The sequence below is a fragment of the Dermacentor albipictus genome, unplaced genomic scaffold, assembly GCF_038994185.2.
Source record: "Dermacentor albipictus isolate Rhodes 1998 colony unplaced genomic scaffold, USDA_Dalb.pri_finalv2 scaffold_64, whole genome shotgun sequence".
NCBI classification, from domain to species: domain Eukaryota; kingdom Metazoa; phylum Arthropoda; class Arachnida; order Ixodida; family Ixodidae; genus Dermacentor; species Dermacentor albipictus.
This window is the reverse complement of record NW_027225618.1, coordinates 220358-246076: the sequence shown is the minus strand read 5'-3', so window position 1 is coordinate 246076 and position 25719 is coordinate 220358. Positions and strand designations below refer to the sequence as shown.

General features: G+C 45.3%; 2 protein-coding genes and 1 long non-coding RNA gene across 5 annotated transcripts in view; 1 reads left to right on the top strand and 2 right to left on the bottom strand.

Moving 5' to 3' along the window:
• LOC135919797 (zinc finger protein 85-like) overlaps positions 1 to 1196 on the bottom strand; it is a 60735-nt gene extending 59539 nt beyond the window's left edge. The window contains exon 1 of the mRNA XM_070530218.1: positions 953 to 1196. Within this exon, the coding sequence (XP_070386319.1) occupies positions 953 to 1074 (122 nt within the window). The 5' untranslated portion in view covers positions 1075 to 1196. The remainder of the gene's footprint in view (positions 1 to 952) is intronic.
• Positions 1 to 25719, top strand: part of LOC139046653 (zinc finger protein 625-like) — a 272993-nt gene that overhangs the window by 128652 nt on the left and 118622 nt on the right. The gene's annotated exons all lie outside the window — the stretch shown is intronic.
• On the bottom strand, positions 12204 to 19822 carry LOC139053066 (uncharacterized). The gene is made up of 4 exons (XR_011510190.1): positions 19685 to 19822; positions 19186 to 19262; positions 16696 to 16822; positions 12204 to 13824 (listed from the first exon to the last, which is right to left on the bottom strand). It is a non-coding gene; the product is annotated as an uncharacterized lncRNA (long non-coding RNA).

Sequence of the window (25719 nt, the reverse complement as noted above, 5' to 3'; positions counted from 1 at the left end):
GCGTTATATTAGCTCTTGTACTAGGGCCGCGCCAGTCGGCCTGGTCGGTCACCCAGCCACGTCCGTAACAGCTCTGCGAGCCTGCGACCACGCATCTTCATATTCGCGGTCGGCCACTGTTCTCGCCATTTCACGATTACGTTCGCAAGCTCTGCCTACGCGGCTTTCGCGGCATCCTGGTAGCACTTTCCGATTTACCCGAACATGCCGTAAAAATGAACACAGCGTTCTTTTCAAAGATATATGGCGTTTTTCTTAAAGCGAACCTTTTATATTTTCTGAAAAACGAGTAACAGTAAAGAATTTCAGAATTGGGCTCAGTTGGTCACACATGTCTTGCGTCCGCTTTTTAGCAAATTCTACTATTTGTGCGATGTTTCGTGAGGCTGCTATAAGACAAAGGAAGTTTGACGACCACCAATGGAAGTTTGACGTACTCTGATATTTATTTATATCCTTGTGTCACACGTTTCAAAAGCCCGATCTCGCCATGACGGCCTCTCGGAGGGATGAAGGAATTTCACCACCTGTGTTTCGGTAATGTGCATGCAAATCTAAGTAACGGAGCCTTTTTGCGTTTCACCACCACTGATGAAAGGCCACTGGGCTGAAACATTACCCGTGATGTCGAGCTAAGCAGCGCAACAACCCAGCCATTGTGCTACTGCTACAAGTGTTCGATGCGGTAGTCCAACCCGATCTATATATATATATATATATATATATATATATATATATATATATATATATACACTCTGATAAACAATTTGCCTCCTGTAGGAGCACTTTTCGTTACGCTGACTATAAACACCGCAGCTACGCTGCCTGTAACTTCTGCTCGAAAACGCCCACTTCGGTGTGGGAACAACTGCGTAGCTTTTATAGTCTGCGTGCCACGTTGTTTCTGCGGCTTACAATATCCAACAAAATTTTCACAAGTGGGTATACTCACGGGGGGTAATCGTCGGAAGTGCCTAAAGCACACTCGCCGCCTTCACGGTTTGTACCCGCGGTTGCTTCGTCCATGAAGGCAAAAGCGGGAGGCGTGTGTCCTCCATTTCCTTGTTCAGCCATGCCTGATGCTCATGCTCCGGAGTACTAGCGTCTTTCTGAGGCCGAAAGTTTGTTGAATGATCGCGCATGCGCATTCTGCACCAGGGATGAAAGAGAACCGATAAAGCGTTGGGCATTTGGGCAACTCGAAGGTAATCGTAAAACCCACCTGTAAAATAGAGACGATAGAGTGCGCCACTATGTCGACGCTAACGTGCTAATATTCTAACACTAGAAAAGGCGCTTCAGTGACCTGTGCTGCGCAGACACTCAATCATCAAAGGAAATTTAAGTAAAGCCATCGTCCTCCCAAAAGCTGTAGACAGGAACATGGGATAATTACTGTTTCTTTCTTTCAGGAGTAGTGCTAAGGCTTCCCCGGGAGATCTTGGCAGTCGTGGCGCATGTAGTGGATACATAGAATGTACCAAAGCCAACACGATGTTTGTCGGAGGGTGACTCAGAAAGACTTTTCCCCTTTATTTTATGCCAAATTACACCGCTAAATGTGAAGACGACATCTGTGAAGTCAACATTGAGGTTAGACCTGGGTATGTAGCTATTCGAGCGCCAATTGGCCTTAGACATCTAAGGCACGTATAAGTGACGTCAGTGCTCTCTTATAGCACAGGCTCACTTCTGCTCGCTTCAGGGTGTTTTTTGTTGTACAGAGATCCTTCGTGTAATGCAACAGGATGGTTTCTTGCCAAAATGCCTCATCGCGAAAATCTTTTCCACCCAACCGAGTTCGAGGAACGTAACCGTAAGCACCCCTAGGCCGCTTGCAGTCATGCGGCCCCAACATCACAGAACCCTCTTGCCTCCCTGGGGGTATGGGGGTGAAATTTGACTGTAGGACCAGCACTTTACGATGGCCAGGCCTAAGCCTGCCATAAGGGGACGTCGAGAGCTTGCCTCGCCACCGTCTCACGGGCGTGCTGGGTCGCCAAATTTGGTCGTCGAGGGTAAAGCTCCGCAGAGCCTCATGCAACCTCGACGAGAGAGTCATGGTGTTAATATGTGTTTACTGTACTAGGCACTCCCAAAGCATATGCGGAAGTGTATCCGGGTGAATACCACAGCACCAGCAGTTCAGGGTAGTGTAAACGTCTGGGAATATAAGGCGAAGGCAGGCGGGTGAAGGGTACGTGTTTATTTGTAGCAGAGGCAAGGTCCTTCGTACGGCTGAATTTGGCGTGACGTGGGAGAAGGTTCGGCGACTAAAGTAAATGACCTTAACAAGATCGTTATAGGTGGTCACATTGTTTCTGGTGTCCAACTCGTGTCCAGTGACTCCAGCGCAGTTGACTAGGCCTCGCGCAATGGAGTGGGTGACCTGGGGGAGATTGGGGAGGTGTTGGTGGACAGGGCCTGCATGGGCCGGGATGCATGTAAGGGAGATCATGCAGTATGTAGAGTGTGGTGCCTGCCACGGGATGCGAAGACCTTTGGGGGAAGTACGTTCTTTGCAGAAGTTTGTGACGGCTGAGCGAGGGTCCCACATGATGGTGTGACAGGTGGGATGTAGAGTGGCCAGGGTGATGGCCACTTCTTCAGCCTTCTTGCCCCCCTGGAATGAAAATTATTTATCGAACGTAAACGGTACATGCCACGAACGAGCAAGTGACGTTACTTCACTATAATAAAATAATTCATCTACAACAAGCAATGTGTAAATTCTGCTGCACATGTGACCAGCTGGCACCACGTTAGAGTGGTCACCGTTTTCGCTCCAGAAAGTAATATGGGTTGTGGCTGCCAGAATTTCCTTCTAGTACGAAAGTCCCTGCCTTCAATTTGCATCGACATCCATGTGGCACTGCTGCGTGAATTGCAAAAATCTTGCGCAAAGAATGGTCGTTTCCCATGCGTTTGCGTAGCCACGTTATTCTACTAGACAATCACAATTTCTCCATAATATCAGAGGGACAATCCTGAACGGAATGGCAAAATCTTGATACCTGAACCATGCAGACATGACCTAATTTCTCAATGGTACGTTGCGGTACAAGTTTAATGCTTGACAGACACAGCTGCCGTAGGAAGAAAAATGTTAAAGTACGTGCACGCGTATCGCGGACAAGAGCAGGAATTTCTTGCGGCAATTAGAGCCGATAGTGCATCGAAGTTTACTACGTGCGGGAAATCTGTACATGAGACTCACGAAGTGAATCTACAGGCACATTTAGCGAGCATTGCTCAATGAGGCCGTTTTGCGGTAAGAACCAAACATTGCCTCAGTAAATGCCCTCTTTGGTGAGACAGTTTTAGGAGTTCGCTATGGCGACAAGCTTGCTCGGGTTGTATAGCAAGGTGCTGTATATTCATGTTGATTCATTGTAAGATAGCTGAAACAACAAAATACACCTCTTGAAAACGTTGTCCTTCCAGTAAACTTCGTCCTTACTGGCTAGATGACGCCTTTCACCTCCTCGTCAAATGATGCGCCTTTCCAGGAAGAGATTACCTTTTAGGCAAAGCATCCGTCCTCTGAAGTATATAAACGAAAATTAAGTTTTCTATTTTTCAGCTGTGTATGCCTCAAATAGGGGCGCTTAATTTAGGTTCATGTTCTGCCACTAAAATTACTAAGTTTAAAATTTAAGCTAAAGCCCTCCGCACCGTTGTAAGATAAAACTTGAAAGTATTTGGCACCGCGAACGCACATACGGGTCGAGGGTTACAAAAGTGATCTTCGCTAAAGATTTGTTTTTACCCTTGTAGCAAATCTTTATCGGAAGCAGTCTATGTTGTTGTGCCTACACGCCGTTAAAGATAAGTAAAGGGAAAGAAAATTATGCTCATCCAGTATACAAGTTGGCGGTGTGTAAGCACAGGTGTGTACATGGAGAAGCATAAGACTCCAATGACAGGTGTAAGGTTGACTGTTTTGTTTTCTCGGTTCATGCTTGTGCTCGTGGCGTAGTGCAAACTGCACTGCGCATGCGTGCGAAGCGACGTGAAGCACGCGCCCATGCGGTAACACAGCAGCAGCTGCAATCAACAACAATGTCCGGGACGGTTCGCCTAAAAAGCTTCACTTTACAAACAAAAAGACCACAATTGCATGGACTCACCCTGAAGTGTCTTTCGATGTGGTTTAGTCTTCGTGAATGCCTACTTGGCCAGTGCTTTGACTTATGCTACTCCTCCTGGACATGTGAGACGCGTTTTCTATGTTTCTGTGTTTATTCATGTCCTACTCTACGAATGAAGAACACGTGCCAAGCCGAGGACGATGAAGCCAGGATGCTATCGTAGGGAGTGATGACGCCATATTCGTAAATTGCTTCACATTCAGCACCAGTGAAGGGGGTTGATACATAACGGGATGAAATAAGTCAACAAGCTCTGACATGCTGTTCAGAAAATGCCCGAAGGATCAAATCTGGCTAGTTCGCCAGGCCGACGACGCTGCCAAGACTCAATGTCCGGCCGCCTGCTAAGGAAGGGAGGCTCCAGTGGGGCTCGCCTTCCGGTCACCCGTCTGCGTTAACCCAAGTGAACTGGACCGTCAATAATGTTTTCTCTATAGTATGCTATTGCGTCATGCATGCTAACTTTGCTTATCTAATAACGAATTGGACATGTTGATTTTTTAACGTACGGCCGATTGGCCGAAGCAAGCTTCGGCATATGAATTTGCCGAGGACAGGCGCGCTGCTGCATCAAATTCGATGTCATTGTGAAGTGCATATAGCCTAAAATATTTTATAACACTCCTTTCCAAGTAGGAAAGAAGCCCACACACGCCAAGCACTGAATGAATAGAACAATACTAATTGGGTGATACTGTACAATAGATAGCCTCCTCTTTATTATACATTTACCAAAGGTTACAAGAACTTGTTCCATGTGCTTACCTTTCGCATCGCACCGACAGTCTAGCTACATAATATTGGGCATTCACTCACAGCCATAAAATCTTAGTTTTATTAATACGCAATTAGATTGACGGTAAATAGAAAGAATTGTAATGAATCTGTCATTTAAAAAAACTTCTACAGGCACTGGCTGGAGGGGTGTGTTAAGTTGTGGAATATAAGTGACAAACTTCTCTGCACAATTATTGCCACACCAGACAATGAGGCCATGGTGTCGTCACGGTATCTTCAGAAGAGGGCCGATCACGGAAGGCTGATTGGTCAGATTTTAAAAGCCTCTCCTGGACTCAAAAATACCTTAGGGTAATGTTCAAATAGTTTTGCAATTTCATCAAAGTTTTGATTAGATCCTTCCCATTGCAATGCACTATCCGCAACACCTTTTTAGTACTTATCAAAGGAAAGTGGTCCATGTGCTAAGGCACAATTCAAGTTTGTGTTCCCTACCCCTTGTCTTCCCCGATAATCCTTTGTTCTTTTTTGTTTTTGGCCGATCACGAGAATTATGCCGGTTATTCGGCACCAATGGCTCCAAGTTTGTGTCCCTTTGTCTTCTAGGAGGCGCTGAGTGCCCGCGCTTGCAGGCTATTCGCGCTTGTCTCTGGCGTCGCCTGGTGATGGGAGGACATGTAGCCTGACGGTCCCGGAGTCGCCCAGGTCAATCGTAGGGAGTGAAGATTTACCTATCGCCGCAGACGGCAAGCTGCGCAGAGGCCAGGCAGGCGAAGTTGGCCTGTGCGGCACACCCCCCCACCCCCCCACCCCCCCACTCCCGTTTACGAGTCCTATCAGCAAAGGCTGCCTATATATAGTGAAAAACTGGACGCCTTTTGTGGGCTTACTCAAGTGACGTATACTCGTTGACATTGAGGGTGACGACCTTTTCCTTCTTTTTCATTTTGCACGTGATCCTGGTTATGATGCGTTGTCACGATCACAGATAAGTTCTTGCAATGGGGTGTGTCAGCACACTAGTCCGAGGGGTGGTTTTGCACACCACGTTTTGCTCAAGTCAGCTGGCGACTGAAGCAATATTTATCCGCGCGCGCTTTTTATGGATCAGTGTTATAAGCTGGTGATCGGAATTCCTCCAAGTTTCACAAGACTGGTTAGCATCTCGTACTCTTGTTTGTCACGAAACAAGAGCAGGAGGTATTCGCTGAGCATATTTAGCACCTTATAGCTCCCGCCTAAGGTGTAAGTCAAAGAATTGCCAGCAACAAAAGGAGAAAGTATTCTTGCTTGGTTTTTGAGTTGTATCGCAGTTTGCTACATAGAAACTGTGGAAAGTCTTTCTACCGAGTGGAAGAATTGGTAAGCCTCCATCGGTGCGTGAAGTTATTTGGAGATTTACTGAATTGAAGGAGAAGATGGAGTTCTCATAGCCTTCTATTGTGTTTGGATTGCAATGACTATGAGAGGTTGCAGGACTTTACATATAACAATGCATACGTGAGCCGTACAAACAAATTGAAAATTTGGAGTTGTTACGACTAAAAAGAAGTACGTGACAAAAAAAAAACGCTATCGAAGAAACGGAGAGGAAAAGGCGAATGCCGAATTTTGTCGGATTGGTCACTCGGAGTGTATGAAAAATCCAAGCCAATAACGTAGAGGGCATCCTCCGAAGAACAATAAAAGGCCTTGGCACTCTCCTTAACGTCCTAAATGTCCTAATCGTCTTTCGTTCGGGCACGGCTAAGCCGCGCACGGCAGGGTAACGAATGATCCGACCTCAATCTAAGACCCCCAACTGCATGGGAATGTCAGCGTAACGTAAGCAGAGTGGAATGTATATTGATATATAATGTATTAAAATACTTTTTCTATTTCTTGAATACTATCGAGATGTGACGACTGGGTGGCTTTTGACTATTCATAATTCTACCTTTTCAAGATGTCCTGAGGGTATGCGCCACCTCGCGGTTGCCTTACATGATTCGGCGACGAGGGAATATGCATATTTTCTGGCGCTTCTTATTTACACTTAGAGGTATTTCGCGAGCATGTGCAATTGCCATAGTTTTAGTTTTTGTGAACTGACGGCCTGCTACTCACCCCTTTATCTTGTATCGCACAACTGGAAAGCACATGTCTGGGAACGCCTACTACCCAGTGAGGGCCAATTGGCAAGCAATGCTCATTTCTCGTTACTTGTAATGCGTTGATTAGAAAAAAAATCTTGATATCAACGCCTCTAAGTGGCGACGTGATTCACATACCCAAGGAAAACCCCGTTTCGTGCGTTATCTTGAGATTAAACATGCTTGCCACATCTCCGTGAATTGTGCAAAAAATTGTAACAAGCCTACGTAACCGCCTCCTTTCCTTTCTTGTCTGCCTCCTTCCATATTGTCTCTCGTCACAATGCGCTAAAGTATTCTGCTATTCGTGCCAAATGAGACGTGAACGGCGGAGTGCGTTTCTAAAACGTAACTCAAAGTTTAGTGTGCACAAATTGCCAATTACTAGCATTGACAGAAATATCCGGTTTGATCTCACCAGGCGATGATGCTCCCCTTATACTGCGATATTTTGTCTTCTGCTTTCTTTCTCCTTATTTCAAAGGGAGAAAACGAAAATCCCAGACAACAGATGCAAAAATACTGCGGTATAGGGTGAGCACCGTCGCATAATCCAGGAAAACCCGATGCGCGAGCCTGTCAATGGTGATGACTGATCCCACGGCGCGCACATTACCTTCTGTTATGCTTCGGTCACGTGATCCGCTGCTCGTGTTTCGTTTGGTACAGATTGTACATCGGCAAGGAAATTAATGCGAATCAACACAGATACAGTCCACCTGAATAAGAGGTTTTTACAGTGTAGCTGTTACCGGCTCGCTGGTTTTCTGTTGACGTTCGCAGCTTCGCCAAGCTGTGGGAGAACTTGCTCAGAGAGAATGAAAGCAGAGTATAAGAAATAGCTTTGCGCAGCATAGCGACGCGGCGAGGACCGGTGGGGTCTAGCGAGGGAGAAAGAGCGGTGCGATGGGGACAAAGGTGGCGTGACGTCTTTGCTCTCAGATTTAAAGAAAACAAAAACGAAAAACCAAGTGCTCGTTTGGTTCGACGCTTCGCAGTTCTCCCTCACGGGTTGCAGAATCAAGCGTCCTCCCTTTCTTTAGATCACTATTGTCCTCGCTTCGGCGTACTTCAAAAAGCTACCAGGTACACGGCGTCAGAGCTAGCATGCATCAGAGTTAAGGGTCGGTGTTGCAGCGTCTGGCAGACGACACCCATACATATGGCGCCTCAACAAATCGCTTCTGCAGCGGCAGGCGCCTGCAATGGCGCACCGTCCCAACCGAAACGTCCCACTGAAGAACACGGCATCAATTTTTCTGTATCCTTAGCTTCGCTCAGCTTCGCTGGTCCGTGATGTTTGCGATAACAGAGCAACGCACAATTTTCTTTTACTGTCGACGAAAGTTTCACTAGGACGTGGTCTAGCCTTCGACATTTCCATGTTGAAACGACTACGAAAAACGCAGTAGCATGAACCACGACTAAACCACCAGTTTATTCAGCGAAACTATGCCCACAAAACAAGTTACACTCGGGCTGAATGATAGCAGCGAACACATGCCTAAACCGTCGGAAAACTCATCTGCGGCTCAAGCGAGTCTGGTATTTACAACTGCGTAGTCGAAGAGAGAGAAAGAAAGCAAGGACAGAAAAGGCAGGGAGGTCAACCAGAAGAGTATCCGGTTTGCTACCCTACACTGGGGGTGGGGGAAAGGGGAATAGATAGAAGAAGAAAGGGAGAAAGTAAGCACAGAGTACTTGTGGGAGGGACACTATGCACAGGGACACTATAAACGGTCTCTTAAACCGGTGTTGTTGGAGAAGTATGGGAGAGGCCTTTGCCCTGCAGTGGGCGTAAACAGGCTGATGATGATGATGACGCTGAAACCGGTGTACCACCAGTATTGCAGTAATGCACGATTAGCTTTTCGTGCCAGTGACGGGTGTGGCCACGGTCGAAGATTTCAGACTAATTGCATGGGCTCAAGCGCCTTACACTATGTGGAACACTATTTTTGTCACGTTTGCAATCGGATTGCAGAAGGTTCCACTATAAATTAAACAGCAGAAAAAATCAGTGAGGATGACCCAGAAGGTTGTGATACATGCAAAGACGTCATGCGCGGAGTGATAACACTTTAGGCGCTGAAACGCGTTCGCCGCAAAAAGATAAAAAGCACACGTGTCAATGCGCCTACCTAAAAAAGTATCGTACCCGGGCAACGAGCACCAAATGATAGCGAAGACCAAAAGAACACGTAGTAAGCAAAATTAAAGCAATGTAATCATGGTTTGTTATCTACGGTAAAACCGCTTACTGTAGGAAAAGTTGGACTGCTTACGGGCATGTTGCGGGCTTACGGGCCATGCGCACATTCCCTTTATTTTCATGTAGAGTCCGAAATAACATAGCTTCTCACTTAGTCCACGTCAGCTTATAAGGCTGCAAACCCAATCATAGTCGCGGCCTGGTATTCGACGAAGCGTGGTCGAAGATTGTAGCGTTGTCTGACCATCCTTGGCTAGTGCTTGATGCGCAGGCGGGCGAGTTGTCCTCATCCTGCGACACAAGGGTGATTCTGCGACGCAAGGGTGGCTAGCACCTCTTGCGTTCGACGTACGTGCTCATTGCAGTCGTCCTTGTCAGGTGGCCTCCAGATGCTAGGACTGCGGTTCCTTGCCATGTAGACATAACTGTCATTGACTGTGCGGTTAAGGATTCATAAATGACGGAGTAGTCAGGTCCTCTGTCCACTAATGCCGCCACTGCCTGGCGACACCGTCGATGTTGATGGTTCATAGTCTTACCTTAGTTATTTCGAGGTGTCTCACTATGGCTCCGTTACACTTTCCCACTGCTTCGGGGCGTCGTCAGGTATCCTTTAAGAAGCGTGGTTTTTTTCTTCGAAGCTTCGTAGCAATTGCAGCGCGTCGTTCCTTCGTCGTGAAGACTGATTTTGTGTTGGCGGCGGAGGACCTTCGACACTTCAGTAAACAGAAACCGCACCACCGCAAGCTGCTGTGTTTGGTTTAACGGATACGGACCCACATATCGGCCACGTATAGCCACAGTTTTATCCTCGGTGCTCCAGTGAGAGGCAGTGCCTTCGCGACAGCGATCGAGAAAGTCGTTGGTGTTTCCATTCAGTTGAAGCGAAACAGTGAGCAATTTTACGCGGCTGTTCGTCTTCCTGTGAACGCAAACAGTTGACTGCACAACCTTTCAGTAGCATCTCATGGTATGGGTATAGGCAATTGACGTGTCCGGCTTTTACCGCAGTTTGAGCAGAGCGAGCAGTTCTAAGATGCGGGCGTGAAGGGGGACCGAGACGCCTGAAGACGGTGACGTAGGCCATCACTCCAGTCTTCAGCTGCGGCAATTCAGTAACCGCGCATGGCTGCTGGAACTCCTCGCAGACGACGTCAACAATTAAGGCGACTTAAGGCTGCGTCGAAGAGAACATTTAAAGTAGTCCTTCGCGTGCAAATGTTTTGGTGGTCTTTCGGAGTTCGTCGGAGCCTAATGCTTGAATTTTTCACCTCGGCGAGGGCACTAGTCAACAATGTTGCGAATGCGCTTTTCCAAAGTCTTTGCAATGCCCGTTGCTTCCGCTAGGAATTTCGCAATGGTCTTGGGCGGTTTACTTATCCGACGTAAATCACTTGCTTCAAAACCGCAGATGAGGAAAAACTCTAATCTCTGCCATGTGCGGATCGACGTGGCTGAATTAAGGGTTGATTTCTGCTCAGAAATCACGGTGCTCTCATTAAACTTAGGCCCGCTCCTTAAGCATGACGCTCGCGAATGTTTGTAGAAATGTAATTGGTGAAATGGTGTAAAAACTTAAGCTGTGAAAGGGCTGCTTTTCACGCTTTCAATTGTTAAACATAGCGGTTCTTGAGTAGGTTTCTGGCCAGCTTCTCAGATTTCCAAACAGTGATCCGTGAATGAGTGCCCGTGTCACCTGTAGCTCACGTCGCTGCAGGTGACACGGGCACTCTCAATATGCCAGTTATCTGGGCCACCAGGTTCCTAGTCTTCTCGAGCAGAGGTCAAGTACTCGGGCGGTAGTCATAGCCTGCGGCTATCTCCCTCGCCCCTAACGACGTTCACGTTATTTCTATGGTAGGGTTGATTCTGTTTCCATGAAGCACCTCTACCAGATGTCACGTTGTAGTGACGGTGAACAACACAGTCAGAAGAACCGTTAGTCATGAAAGAATCTTTATTGGGCGTACTTCTGAACCAAGAAAACAAGTTACAGTGGGGCAGAACGATATTCATTCATATACCCTAAAGGCCCATTCGGGCATTACATAAGGGGGGGGGGGAGCCAGTTACAATTACAAAACGTGTAGAAAAAGTACATTGGTAAGATACAGGGACAGTGACATAATTATTTATAGAAAGAATAACATACGCAAGTAGGCACTCATTACAGAAATAACCACACATTTAGGAAAACCTTCAACTTGTTAACAAAAACATCATGGTTAATGGCAGATACAATGTCCCTCGGTAGTCTATTCCAATGATATATTGCCAAAAGTAATGGTGAATGACGGTACAGATTAGTGCGAGCAAAAAGGGGTTGCACTTTAAATCGGTGATCAAAACGCTGAAAAATAGTATGAGCTGCATTGATGCAAGATTCGCGGAACGCGGATCTACTACGATAAAGCGCGTGAAAATGTGATAACAAAGTTATTAGTCGGCGGTTTTGAAGAGAGGGCAATGAAAGTGATTCCTTGATGTCCGTAACAGTGTAGTTTCGCGAGTATTTTTTTGTGATATACCTTGCTGCTTTATTTTGTAATGCTTCGAGTTGATCAATCAGATAGGTCTGATGCGGATTTTAAATAATGGATGCGTACTCTACCTTTGAACGAACAAGCGTAGTGTATGCTAATAACTTAACTAAGTGCCGGGCACGTGATTTGATCGTTGAACAAATGATTTGCCATTAACGAGTATCGGCTATTCTCACTTTTTTTTTCGTAATAGATTCCAGCCTTATCATTGGCGCTCGCATGTCTTCCAGAATGCACAACTGTATTCGACTTACGCGTGCAATTTGATTACAAAACGCTCCACTATTGCAGAATGTTCTGATACATGCTGGTGTCTCATGCCATGAGCTGTAACTTAACATTTGTTATTCGGTGAGACGCGTACATTGAAGAAAGAAGTACGCGGGTCAATAATTAACTAAAAGCTCTCTGAGTTGTCCTATCATTGCTCGCAGGGACACGTTTGTCAGATCATGCTAAAAAATTCCCCTGCTGTCGTTAGAGCGCAGGGAAAGTCAAAAGAGATGACTTCCGAGTGAATAAGAAACTGTACATTGAAACTGATGGAGGTTACACCTCATCACCACAATACTTTAAATATTCACTCTGGAAGAAGATGTATAGATAGGTTCCAAATGATTTGAGTCGAATAAAGTCTCCCATTTGTCAGCAGTATGATAAAGAATAAAAATTTTCGTTAAGAGTACAAGAGCCAGAGAGAACCAAAACATCACGCACATTGAATAATTTGTAAGTGAAGCAAATTTTCCCATGGCTGTGTCCATGTATTGTAAAATATGTCCCAGAAAGGGAGCAAGGCCGAAGGACCTTAATATTTAGAGATTAGTTTTAGTTGACAAGAATGCAGTGCCTCCTATTTTAATGGGTTCCTCATGTGAAGTACACCCTTCCATTCGCACTGCAGAATCCTGAAAGCACGGTTAGCTAAACCTTGATTACTAGTACACTGTAAAAACGCTTGCACAAAACTACACGAGGTTTCAAGGATCCTGTGCGAACATTCAACCTTCCAGTTACGCCAACACAAAGCTGCAGCGCAATATGGTTTTTCTAGAAATGAGTTGGCTAAAGCTACGTTGGCGAACAACATAGTTTTGCAAGCAGTGAGCTCTACACAGGATCTGCAGTATACCTCGACATTGAAGCATACCAAATTCTGGCGGAGACGACGTTTTGTCACGTAATTTAGAAAAATCTAGTGGCATCCTTTACGTCTCGCATTTCACTCAGCCCTTTAAGCATGCGAAGACACGATACGTTCGGTTAGTTTCTGGTCAGTGTGGGAGAATGTCAGCGTTATTTTTCTGCTTCATGGTCCCATTCCTATGCAAAACACGTAGGTGATCTACTTCCCTTGTGCACTAGTCACACTGCCCTAGTCACACTGCACTAGTCACTGCCCACCCGTATGCGTCACGTGATCTGCAACCAGTTGAGCTGCATGTCTAAACGAAACTCCACACAATTCGCACCAAATATTCTTGCAGAGATGTGCGTCGAGGTTTTCTTTTATTGCAAACCGAAATCCACGCTGCTAGGAATCGTACGGCTATTTACCCTGGTGACTTTTTTTGCGGTGTCTGCTCAAAGAGAAGTTATACTTAAATGACTGATTACATATGTCGCAAATAAAAGGTCTGTCGTCACTGTGCGACATAAGATGAGCTTTAAGGTCCGCTTTCCTTTTGAATGGTCTAGTACAATATTGGCAGATATGGGGTTTCAATCCCGTGTGAATTAGTTGATGCCTATGGAAACTGTCACTGCGCGCGAACGATTTATGACATATTTCGCATTTGTAGGGTCTTTCTCCTGTATGCGTCCGGTGATGTACGGTTAGAGTAGCAGCGCTACTTAGCAATTTACCACATGTTTCGCATTTGTGGTTCGACTTGTCGACAGGCGATCGATCGCGTGCTCTGAACATGGGCCCTGTGCCTCCCGTAGGTTCGTTGGGTTGCCTGTGTGAGGCATGCCTTCTGCTGGAAACCTTTCTACTAGCACCGCAGGACCCTTGCTGTTCTCTTCCTCCGGTTTCAGTAGCATTCCTGCAAGGATATGGACAATTTAACTCAAGATGGCCGACTTTCTTGTGGGATGGCAAAAACAGGTTTTGACCCAATGATAGTTTGGCAAAGTAAAGCGTACCATAATGGTAAGGTGACTCGCTCAACATGAGCGCTAAGTTCCTGCATTGGTATTTAGCGCTCGATTTGGGCTGTTTATTGTCAGAAATTGAATACTGGTGCTATCAGTGGCCTGTGATGCTGAACAGTAAATTAAAAACTTTCTCGTTCGAGATGCAAGCATAACGGAAGCATTTCATTATCTCATGCATCATGTATATTCTACATGAAACAGGCGAAGGAGAGTACAAATGTCTGTGAGTGATGCTAAGTAAGACAGTAAGGAAGAAAGATGAGACTAGTGGCTGTGAAAAAAAGCACATCACTTATTTTCAGAAAAACTTTGCATCTTCGGTTTTGTATCGCATACCTCTCTCATGCGGACAGTGAAATATCGGCCGGACAGGTCATTGCAATAATGACCGCATGCGTCATCATCATCATCATCATCAGCCTGGTTACGCCCACTGCAGGGCAAAGGCCTCTCCCATACTTCTCCAACAACCCCGGTCATGTACTAATTTTGGCCATGCCCTGCCTGCAAACTTGTTAATCTCATCCGCCCACCTAACTTTCTGCCGCCCCCTGCTACGCTTCCCTTCCCTTGGGATCCAATCCGTAACCCTTAATGACCATCGGTTATCTTCCCTCCTCATTACATGTCCTGCCCATGCCCATTTCTCTTTCTTGATTTCAACTAAGATGTCATTAACTCGCGTTTGTTCCCTCACCCAATCTGCTCTTTTCATATCCCTTAACGTTACACCTATCATTCTTCTTTCCATAGCTCGTTGCGTCGTCCTCAATTTGAGTAGAACCCTTTTCGTAAGCCTCCAGGTTTCTGCCCCGTAGGTGAGTACTGGTAAGACACAGCTATTATGTACTTTTCTCTTAAGGGATAATGGCAACCTGCTGTTCATGATCTGTGAATGCCTGCCAAATGCACCCCAGCCCATTCTTATTCTTCTGATTATTTCCGTCTCATGATCCGGATCCGCCGTCACTACCTGCCCTAAGTAGATGTACTCCCTTACGACTTCCAGTGCCTCGCTGCCTATTGTAAATTGCTGTTCTCTTCCGAGACTGTTAAGCATTACTTTAGTTTTCTGCAGATTAATTTTTAGACCCACTTTTCTGCTTTGCCTCTCCAGGTCAGTGAGCATGCATTGCAATTGGTCCCCTGAGTTACTAAGCAAGGCAATATGATCAGCGAATCGCAAGTTAATAAGGTATTCTCCATTAACTTTTATCCCCAATTCTTCCCAATCCAGCTCTCTGAATATCTCCTGTAAACACGCTGTGAATAGCATTGGAGATATCGTATCTCCCTGCCTGACACCTTTCTTTATTGGGATTTTGTTGCTTGCTTTCTGGAGGACTATGGTGGCTGTGGAGCCGCTATAGATATCTTTCAGTATTTTTACATACGGCTCGTCTACACCCTGATTCCGTAATGCCTCCATGACTGCTGAGGTTTCGACAGAATCAAACGCTTTCTCGTAATCAATGAAAGCTATATATAAGGGTTGGTTATATTCCGCACATTTCTCTATGACCTGATTGATTGTGTGAATATGATCTATTGTTGAGTTGACCGCATGCGTGACCATCGCTATTTGCTACGTACAGGTACAGGAGAGAACTTGCCATTGCATTGCGAGAAGCACGAATGCCGACCTTTTATTCATAGTTTATCGATAGTGGGTAGAGAACATTGCAAACTGGAAAGAGAAATTAGCGAAGCGTTCCACATGAAAAAGTTGGGCACGCATACTTGTGTGAGTGATCCTTCGGTTCAAATCAATGATAAACAACTGCAATTTCGAAATTTATGATGTCAATCCACGTGTTGTTGCCTTTGTCGGGAAGGGGTGTGATTTCGCTTTTGTGTACGTGTACAACTTTTTTTGATAATTCACTACAAACCTTGTCATCGTTCTTGGGTGTATACACATGCGTAGCGGTGATTTGTGGAACGCTTTCACAAAAAACTTCAGTTGCAAGTCCAGCGTTGTCCTTTCTGTTTCTACTTGTGCTCGCTTTCATACTTGCTGGAAACCATTATACGTTCACAAAGATGTAACTTTGTTCCTTGAATTTCTCAACGCCTTCTTAAGTATATGACTAATCTAATATGTAACAGCTTCGGTTCCAATATTATGACATGCCTTTAAATTCCACAAGCTTGAATACTCGTACAGGGTGTTGCCGAGCACATGCATTTCTCTCCAAATGTACCTAGGTAGTAGACCCTGAGGTAAAGGTTTTGGTTTACCCCGACAGCACATTGTCTAAACACCAGTTAATATTTGGCATTTAAGTCATCGGGACATTTAGCCCTCGTGCAAGTGTGTCAGTGCAAGCTTAATTCTCGTAGTAATTTTACAGAAAAACAGGTAAACCCTGTTTCATTTTATGAGCCTCGACTCGGATGAGCATATTACCTTCACAATCTTTACATATTCCATAATTGGCAGCAAACCTGCAAGTCTACCGCAAATTGCGGCATGTTAACAGGATGGAAAATCGGGTGAGCCTGTATAGCTTCGTGGTTGAGGCATCGGGTGTGCACATTTCCGTGTGATGTACGGTCGCGCTGTTGGAACCGTAAAGTTAGTCAAGGCCAGCCGCTTCGGCCGAATGCTCAAAACTGCTGATGCAGTACCTGTTTGAGACATCAGAACTAGGCCTTTCAAGGAGAAATTACCGAGTAGGGGCATATTATTACATGGGTAGCCATTCCTGTCATCTCTGAGTTGCATTCAAAGAAAGTTTTTCTAAATGTGAACTTACGTGGCGCCGTCTTCAGACTTGGCTGATTCTTCCTCCATGCCAGCGTGACCTGTGCTGGGCCTCACGTTATTGATGCTCCTGATGGAGTCCAGTTGCTGGTAACGTGTGCCGCCATTGTCAGTGACACCTATACGGCATAAAAGTATAGTAAAGGTGTTCATTCGCCGTTGTGCAAGGGCAATTCTTCGGAATGGATATTCCATACTTATGGGGGAAGGCAAGAAGCTTTTAGCGGTCGACAATCTTTACTTCCACACTTCCATACTACCATGCTTCCATGCTTCCATGCTTCCATACGCAGTGCTTTATCTGTGTCTTGAATGCATGCAAGAACTTCGTGGCGATGGGTGAGCCGTGCACGATCAAGATTGTGTAGTGTTGGATTCTTCTGACGCTTATCACGCTTTATCTCAAACCACGGGCAGAACACGAGTGTGGTAAATACGAAAACAACATCTCAGTACCTTGCGCGTGAAACCTTTGACCCAATATATTTGCCGTGCTGTCCAGTAATAAGCACATTAGATGCCTCACGAAGTTATTACTTATTATTCATTTTTTGCGAGCAGCAGGCATAGCGAGACGCCGGCGAATACAATGCAAATTTAGAAGACGCATTTCTACCGATGGATTTGACATTGTTCTTTGAAGTATGCCCTTAATTTATTGGCTTTCTATGACGTAGGTGCGTAATCGAAATACGTACTCGCCTTTCAGAAAATGGTTATCTGAACCCCTTTTGGCGAGTCTTGAATGGAGAAGCACATAAGTACCGGTTGTAAGTACCGGTTGTAAGTACTGCACGTTTCCCAGCTCATTACGAGCGCTAAAACGGCTGTACTTAACAATGTTCTTGTGTAGCTCATCAATAGACTATAGAACAGCTTTCAAAAAGATAACTCACGGCGCATATATAAGAGTCGTATTGCAGAAAGTGCATTAGATTGGAAGGAAATGCGGAAGTGTTAATTCACGGGGCAATATGTAACTAAACTATGGAACGGAAAGGCTCGAAGTACGTTAAAGTGTTGACTATATGGATAGCGCTGCAAGTATCGTAGCTAGGTGCACGTATCCTGTATAACGGCGCAGCAATTGCGTGAAACTGAAAGGAACACGCGAGAGACCTAAGAGGCGAAAATTACGGCATAAAACTCTCAGGATGACCATCTACGCTATTGCAATTAGAATTCAAACTCCATGGACAGGTCGAATTTTTGGATGCACTTTTGTTTACAATATTAGTGGGGGAGGAGGGTTGAGTTGGCTAAGAGAGTTTATGGCATCATTGCACCCACATGTCTTAGTGCCTATGCCTTCGTACGCCTAAGAAAACATTAAACGCGGATTCCCAACCACCCGAACTAAAGATTCTAGTTGCATCTTTGACATCGAATAAACTACAGTGTGGTAGCAAAGGCGTAAATTAAAGAACTCAATTTTATTGTCTGGAATTCTCAACTTTATTAGTCACACCATTAAAGTCGCACCATTCGTGTCGCCTGCGAAATAGGTTGTGCGGATACTGGCAGTACGAATAATGGATGACGTATCCAAGGAAAGCTAATCACCTTACAAAAAAAGTACATTCAATTTGGAATACCGGTGTTTTAGCATTGCGTAGATTTTCTTCTTAACAAAGCTTTATGATTTTGAAGTAGTGGCCCACTGATTGGCAATCGTTCGGTAAAGTGATTGTTACTCTGTCACTACGAATAGTGTTTACGCTTGAGATGCCCATAGCTTAGCTACTTGGTAAAGATTTGTTGCAACAGAGCGCAAACAACTACCCAACAATTTTCTATCTCCTTGCATTGCATTTTCATTATACATTTAGTATTGCTTATGCTGCGGCTGTGGATTGCTTCGTATGAGATAACGAAGAGTTTCAATATAAGCTGTTTTGGGTGCATGCCCCAAATTGCACGCTGTAGCGTCTACATTCGGCCGCAGCGAGATATGTCTGCTGCTCGTAACATAATATTGATGAGGTATTTTCACACTCTGCCTAAAAGGTACCAGCACTGTTAAAACATTTGAAACGTCCAAATAATTGCACATTACCCACGTAATTCGAATCAAGGCACTTGCTTTGTAAACCAGCGTGATCGGTTTAAGGAACACATTGTCCCGATGTTAGTAAGTCAAACCCACCGAGAGTATGCTTGGCGAATAAAATTGTAAACCGACGAGTCATGCGATGATTCCATTTACGAGTGAATTAATCATTGCATGGAATGTACAGTCTCTGCTTCTGCCCTCATCCTCTAGGAGCGTGCTTTATCGGCGCCCCGATACAAGAACACATTCATTGAAAACTTCTGCTGAATAGGTTATATATGAATGCGGATATTATCAGATCATGCGGAAACCGTCTTCGCAATGCTAGTCAAATGCATCTTTATACGCAATAAATGTACCGCTGCCATTGTAACCATTGGGGCTATTTGCCGTGTTTGCGGAAAAGGCGAGTGACAATTGCCTACGTACCGTCGACGTTGCAAATCTCTTTGGTCGTGGGCGTGTGCTGCGTGTTCCTCGGATAGCGCAAGGCGTCGTCAGAAATCCTACAAATAATAAAAAAAGTCGTCAGACAGTTGCTAGCTGTGACTAGAAAAAAAGAGGTGAAATTGTATTTAATTTCTACCCGGGACTTCAAGCTATAGCACCCCATCGCGTATGTTGAGTACAAGACTTATACATCAATGAAAAGTATTTTCTTCTTTAAGTATACGTTCGCTTCGTGTTCTGAAAAATCTTCTCCTGAGCGCTAAGTAGCTTACTTTGCGCTAAACGTGGCAATATTTTCGCACCGCCCTTGCGTAGACGCATCTTGACCTAAGAATGCCTTCGATTTCAAAGCTCAAGCTGGCTGTAAAAAAGACCCATTTTAGGTGGGAACAAGTGTACACATGTTAAAGGCTATTATATGGGTCGTGTCTAAGGGTAACAGTGTTCAATGAAAAAAATGACAAGTGGTAAAGCTCACGTTCTGTAGGCGCCCAATGTAGATGAAGCGCCCTGGGTACCGTCATGGGCAGTACTTGGTGTTGCTTTGGCCTTCATGCTTAAGTCAAGAGGCATGCATTCGTTGCTGCTTTCTTCAGCCATGGCTGATGTCTCGATGTCCTGTAACTGGCGTGTATTGTCGACTGCACGTTGTTGAATCCCCGCGCATGCGCGCTCAATGCCCAAAAAAAAAGAATGGAAACTAATAAAACTTTCGTCACTTCGGTGTTTCGAGAAAAATGATACCGCATATCTGGAAAAAAACGAGACGTTTGAGCCCGCCACTAGCTGTACCCTAATGCACAAATTTTGGAATGGCAGCAGAGGCGCCCCGATTACCCATGCTATCTATCTGCCAAATCATTTAATAAAGCTCGCATACTACGAAAAAAAGTACGGTTATCGGATATTATCGCCAGTTTTCTTTCATACTGCTCTCAAAGTGGAGTGCGCATCTTGCTGGGAAGAAATTGTTGCTCGTGTAAGCGCTCGCAGAAACGCAGGAGGTATAGAAACTAAGGTAGCCCTAACTAGCGTATTATTACCAGATCTATGATGTTGGGCTGCTGAACACGGGGTCGCGGCATCGAATCCGTGTCATGGCGGCCGCGTTTACATGTGTCCGAGATGCGGAAACACACGCGTACATAGATTTAGGAGCACGTTAGGGAAGTCCAGGTTGTCTAAATTAGAAAATAGTCTTGGCAGGTAAAACCCTTTAATTTTTTTTATAACCAGAGGCAACGATTCTGCAAACTGATGTGGCACTCTCTGGCTCGGTTTAAATGAAGCAGGTAGTTCTTCTCACCTGACGAGTGGCGCATGCTTTGTTCTGTTGCGCACAGATTCCAGTGGTGTCTTCGCTAACCGCTAGCAATGCAGAAATGAAACTGCTTCGCACTTGCCGCGGTTCTTTGCTAGCGAACAATCATGCGTCGTGCATAGTCGTATCTCAGTACTCAGTACTCGTACTCAGTACTCGTATCTCAGTCATTGGATCCAGTTTTGTGTGATTTCTCTACAGTCGTAAATTACGTTTCACGCCCAGCATGCCGAGTGGTTGCTGTCATTAAACAAAATGCACTGTTTCCCACTCCGCACCTCATACATTTGTGTTTTACAAGCCTTAATCAAATGTGGATGAAAAAGAACCAACTTCGAAACCTTCATAGCAGTTGCGAGTATGTAGCCCCAACAGGTAAGTAGAGTCAGCTTTCCCTGTGCTCTCGCTATGAGCTGATTCACTCTGCTGTTTTCGCCATCGTATGAAGTACAAGGGGGACAGTTGCCATAACCTCCTGCTTTCATTTGTTCGTGAAAATGGTTGCGGTACGAAAGGTTCCGCCGCTGAAAACACGACTGCATACTGAGAAGAACTCGCAGAAAAGTAAAATTAAATTATGGGGTTTTACGTGCCAAAACCCCTCTCTGATTATGAGGCGCGCCGTAGTGGAGGACTCTGGAAATTTAGACCACCAGGGGTTCTTTAACATGCACCTAAATACACGGCTGTTTTCGCATTTCGCCCACTTCGAAATGCGGCCGCCGTGGTCAGGATTCAATCCGGCGACCTCAGCAGGCTAACACTATAGCCACTGAGCAACCACGGCGAGTCGCAGAAAGATATGGCGTCGATGGTTTGTGAGCTTGTTCTACATCGCGCAGGCCTGAGTGTGCTATCTGTATTTGTTGTGGCTGTGCTAGTTGAAAATAGGGTATGCTGAGCATAACCAGGCGATGTTAACCCGCTGGTGGCTCAGACAACGTTAATTTATTGAAGTTAATTATGTGGGTTTTTGTTGCGTAAGCAAAGGTGAAACGTCTCGCCAACGGGGTGATTCAGCGCAATTGCAACATCAGTCTCTCAGAAGAGTAGCAGTCTACATACGCAATGCACTCAGTTCACAAAGAAAGCCCACAGATGCTCATTTGGTGACACATACAGAGTGCAGTAATTGATTTCTTCAAGAAAACAGACAGGTGGGCTAGTTAGTGGTGCCTAACTTCAGGCAAACCGCATAAAGGCATGTAGGACAACAAAGGTGGAGCGTTGTGTCTTTGTTCACTTCTGTTGTCCTACTTGCCTTTCTGCGCGTTGCCTCAAGTAATTTATTCCTTGCTACTAGCACATACCTGTTATACTTCTGGTTTTTCATAGCTTTGGGAACCGACACACATGAGAGTGTGTAGCCTTCGTAGAGGAATATGTGCTCCAAATGCTAAACGGAAGGCCATTTATTTCCGCGCCTATAATATTCAATGCTTTCTAAATTAATCTGTCAATAAACAATAATATCAAGTGCTAGCATGGCTGGACATTGTTCAGGTAATTACGCAATTCCAAGAAGTAAGTTTTTAACCTTTCGGACAACCAACAACGAATGAAATAAACGAATGAAATTCTTTTTTCCACATGACCAGAAATCAAACAAGTATAAATAAAGAAACATACATTCCCCCCATTAAAACGCAGCGCGCGTTTAAGCCACAGTGCTAGTGTACAGCCTTAGGAAACACGCCTTGATGGTTTTAAATACCCGTGCTTTCCTTCGTGTATTAATATATGGAATGGCCTTCCGCACTGCACTGTAACAGCACAACATGCTAGCCAATTATATACTCTATTAGAATTGTATTACAGGCAACGGGATAATAAAGAAGTGATCATGCTTACTCTAATTCTGCGTATACGTGTTCATCCTCCCTGTAAATTGCTTTGTATTGTACAGTAAATTGTGTTGTAATTGTATTGCCGGTGTTAAATTTATCTTTTTACGTTTTTTCTTCTCCTGCAATGGTCCTCAAGTGAGGGCTGCAGTATCCCGATATAAAAATAAAAATAAAATAAAATAAAAACTTAATTTACGCAAGACATTTCCCACTGCGTGACACTGACTTGCATATACATTTATTTATACACTATCTTGCTCGAATAATGAAGGATAACAGTGTTTCTACATGTTTTCCACAATGTTTATGCTTGCTAAACGTGTTACACACAGTTTATGCAAACCTAGTTGACAAAATTTATTCGTTAACAAAGACAAACGCACTGCACCCAAAGTTGCCATTACGATGACCTGCCCGAAGCTAATAAAATATATAATGCGATAAACTTTCCCCAGCTTGCTCTTCAGGCTGCCACCATGCCAGGTACTGTATATCTGTCGTTTCTGATCAGAAAAAATTTCCGTGCTTGCGTGTCGACAAAGTCTGCCCAGTACTTTGCGGTGTTTTTTCCCCGTCTTGCTGCAATCATCATTCCTCGATGTCAAAGGTCTTTTGCGTCTATTGAATATCGATCATGGACCGATAACATTTAACACGAAAGCGTTAAGGGTGCCGTACATATGACAGAAAATCCGGTGTCGGCGTCCTGCGCCGGCGTCCCCGAGAGCTAAAATTATGGTATGGCGTAGAGCGTCGCAGGCGCATTGCGAAGACGTGGGATACTGCCCCACCTGCGGGAAGTCGTTTTTTTTTGCGCCACTTTCAATTTAAATAATTTATAATTTCTTTAATTCAAATAGTGCGCAAAATTTCTGGGAAAGATTCTGCGTGTGTGCGTATGTTTGTCAGCAACATTTGCCTTTCATTCCTTTCCCCCTTTTCTTCCTTGTCACAATATCCTGAAATATTCTTCTATCGGCAACGTATGAGACGCCAACAGCGGAGTGCGTTTCCGAAGCTGAACATAAAAGTCTAGTGCGCGCCATCGGCCAGTCATCAGCATTGAGAAGAGGACACGTCCGGGTTGACCTCACCGGTCTATCATGCTGGTACTTCACTGCAAAATTTTCTCCACAACATTGTTTCTTTTTAATTTCAAAGTGAGAAAACAGAAAATGAAAGAAAGCAGATGCAAAAATATAGCAGTTTAGGGCGAGCATCATCGCCTAATGCAGCAAGACTATGCGACGGCGCCCACATTTGTTTCAGTTGTGATTGGAACACGGGCTCAGCTGTTCGTGTTTCATTTGGCACAGATAGTACAGCAGCAACTAAAACAATCTGAGACAACACAGAAACCTTCCTCTTGGATGAGAGGTTTTCTTTTATTATTGACTAAGGTTCCGCTAAGGTGCAGGTAAATCGTAGGTATTTTCACCTTGCAGTGAGGGTAAGGAAAACAATAGTAAGAACCGGGGGTCACGAATCCAACTCTCTATTGATCGAAACTGTGCCTACAAAACAAGTTTCACTTGGGCTGAATGATAGCACCGAGCATATACGTCGATCGACTGAAAACTAATCTGCGGCTCAAGCGAGTCGGATATTTATAATTATTTGGTCGAAGATTCCAGACTAATCGAATGCAATCGAGCGCTTTCCAGTATGTGGAACACTATTCTCGTCACGCATGCGATCGGATTACACAAGGTTCTACTCCAACATAGACAGTAGACAAAATCAGTGAGGATGATCCAGAAGGTTCTGATATTTTAGCGTCATCTGGCCGTCCTTGGCTGCATCGTCATGCGTAGTTGGGCGAGTGGTCCTGATCCTGCGACAGAAGGGTGATTCTGCGATGCAAGCGTGTCCTAACACATCTTGTGTTCAACGTACGTGCTCATTCCAGTCGTCCTTGCCCGCTGACCTCCAGCTTCCCGGAGTTGGGATTCTTGCCACGTAGTCGTAACTGTCATCGACTGCGAAGTTCAGGATTCATTCAAGACGGAGTAGTTGAGTCGTCTTTCCAGTAAAGCCGCCATTGCACGGCTACAGCGCTGATCTTGGTGGTTTATTGTCACACTTATTTCAAGGTGTCCGATGATCGCTTCATGCACTGTCCCATTGTTCCGCGGCATCGTCAGCTATGCTTTAGGAAGCGTGATTTTACCTTGGGAGCTTTGTCGAAATGGCAGTGTGTGCTTCCTTCTTCATGTGTCCTGATCTTGCGTTGGCAGCGGAGGACATGCGGCACTGCAACGAGAAACAACCGCACCTCCATAGGTTGCTGTGTTTTGTTTGCCGGATACGGACCGCATATCCGCCATGTATTGGCCCGGTGTACACTTGGTACTGTAGCGAGAGGCAGTGCCTTCGCGACAGCGATGGAGTTAGTCATTGGCGTCTCCGCCAAATCGCAGCCAAGCACTTCAGCAGTCAGCATTTTCACGGTGTCATTCGCCTTGCTGAGCGTGCAGAGAGTTGAAGCCAAAACATCTTAGTGCCATCTCACTGTATGGGTATAGGCAACAGACGTGTCCGGTTTCTCAGCAGTGGCAGCAGAGCGAGCAGTCGGCAGGTGCGGGCGCGAAGGGGATGCAGACGGCTGAAGACGGTGACGTAGGCCATCACTCCAGCATTCAGCTACGGCAATTCCGTCACGGCGATGTGGCTGCATGAACGCCTCAGTCACTGACAAATATTAAGGCTGCTTGAGGCTGCGTCGAAGAGAACATCTTAAGTACTTCTTCACGTGCAACTGTTCAATTGGTCTTTCGGAGCTCATCGGAGCCTAGTTCTTGAATTTTCCCCCTCGGTGAGAGCACTAGTCAACAATGTTGCGAGTGCGCTCTTCCAACATCTTTCCGATGCGCGTTGCTTCCGCTAGGCATTTTGTAATGGTCTTGGGTTGGTTACATGTCCGACGTAAATCTCTTGCTTCAAAACCGCAGATGAGGAAAAAGTCATCTCTGCCTTGTGCGGGTTGACGTGGCTGAATTAAGAGTTGATTTCTGCTCCGAAATCATGGTGCTCTCATTGAACGTAGGCCCGCTCCTGAAGCATGACGCTCGCGAATGTTTCTGGAAATGTAATTGGTGAAATGGTGTAAAATTGTAAGCTTTGAAACGGCAGCTTTTCACAGTTTCAATTGTTAAACATAGCGGTTGTTGCGTAGGTTTCAGGCCAGCTTCTCAGATTTCTAAACAGTAAACCACGAATGATCAGTGGCTTCCTTTGCTTTTGCAGCACACGTCGCATTAGGTCAGTTATCTGGGCCACCATGTTCCTAGTCTTGTCGAGCAGAGGTCAAGTACTCGGGCGGAAGTCGTAGCCTGCGGCTATCCC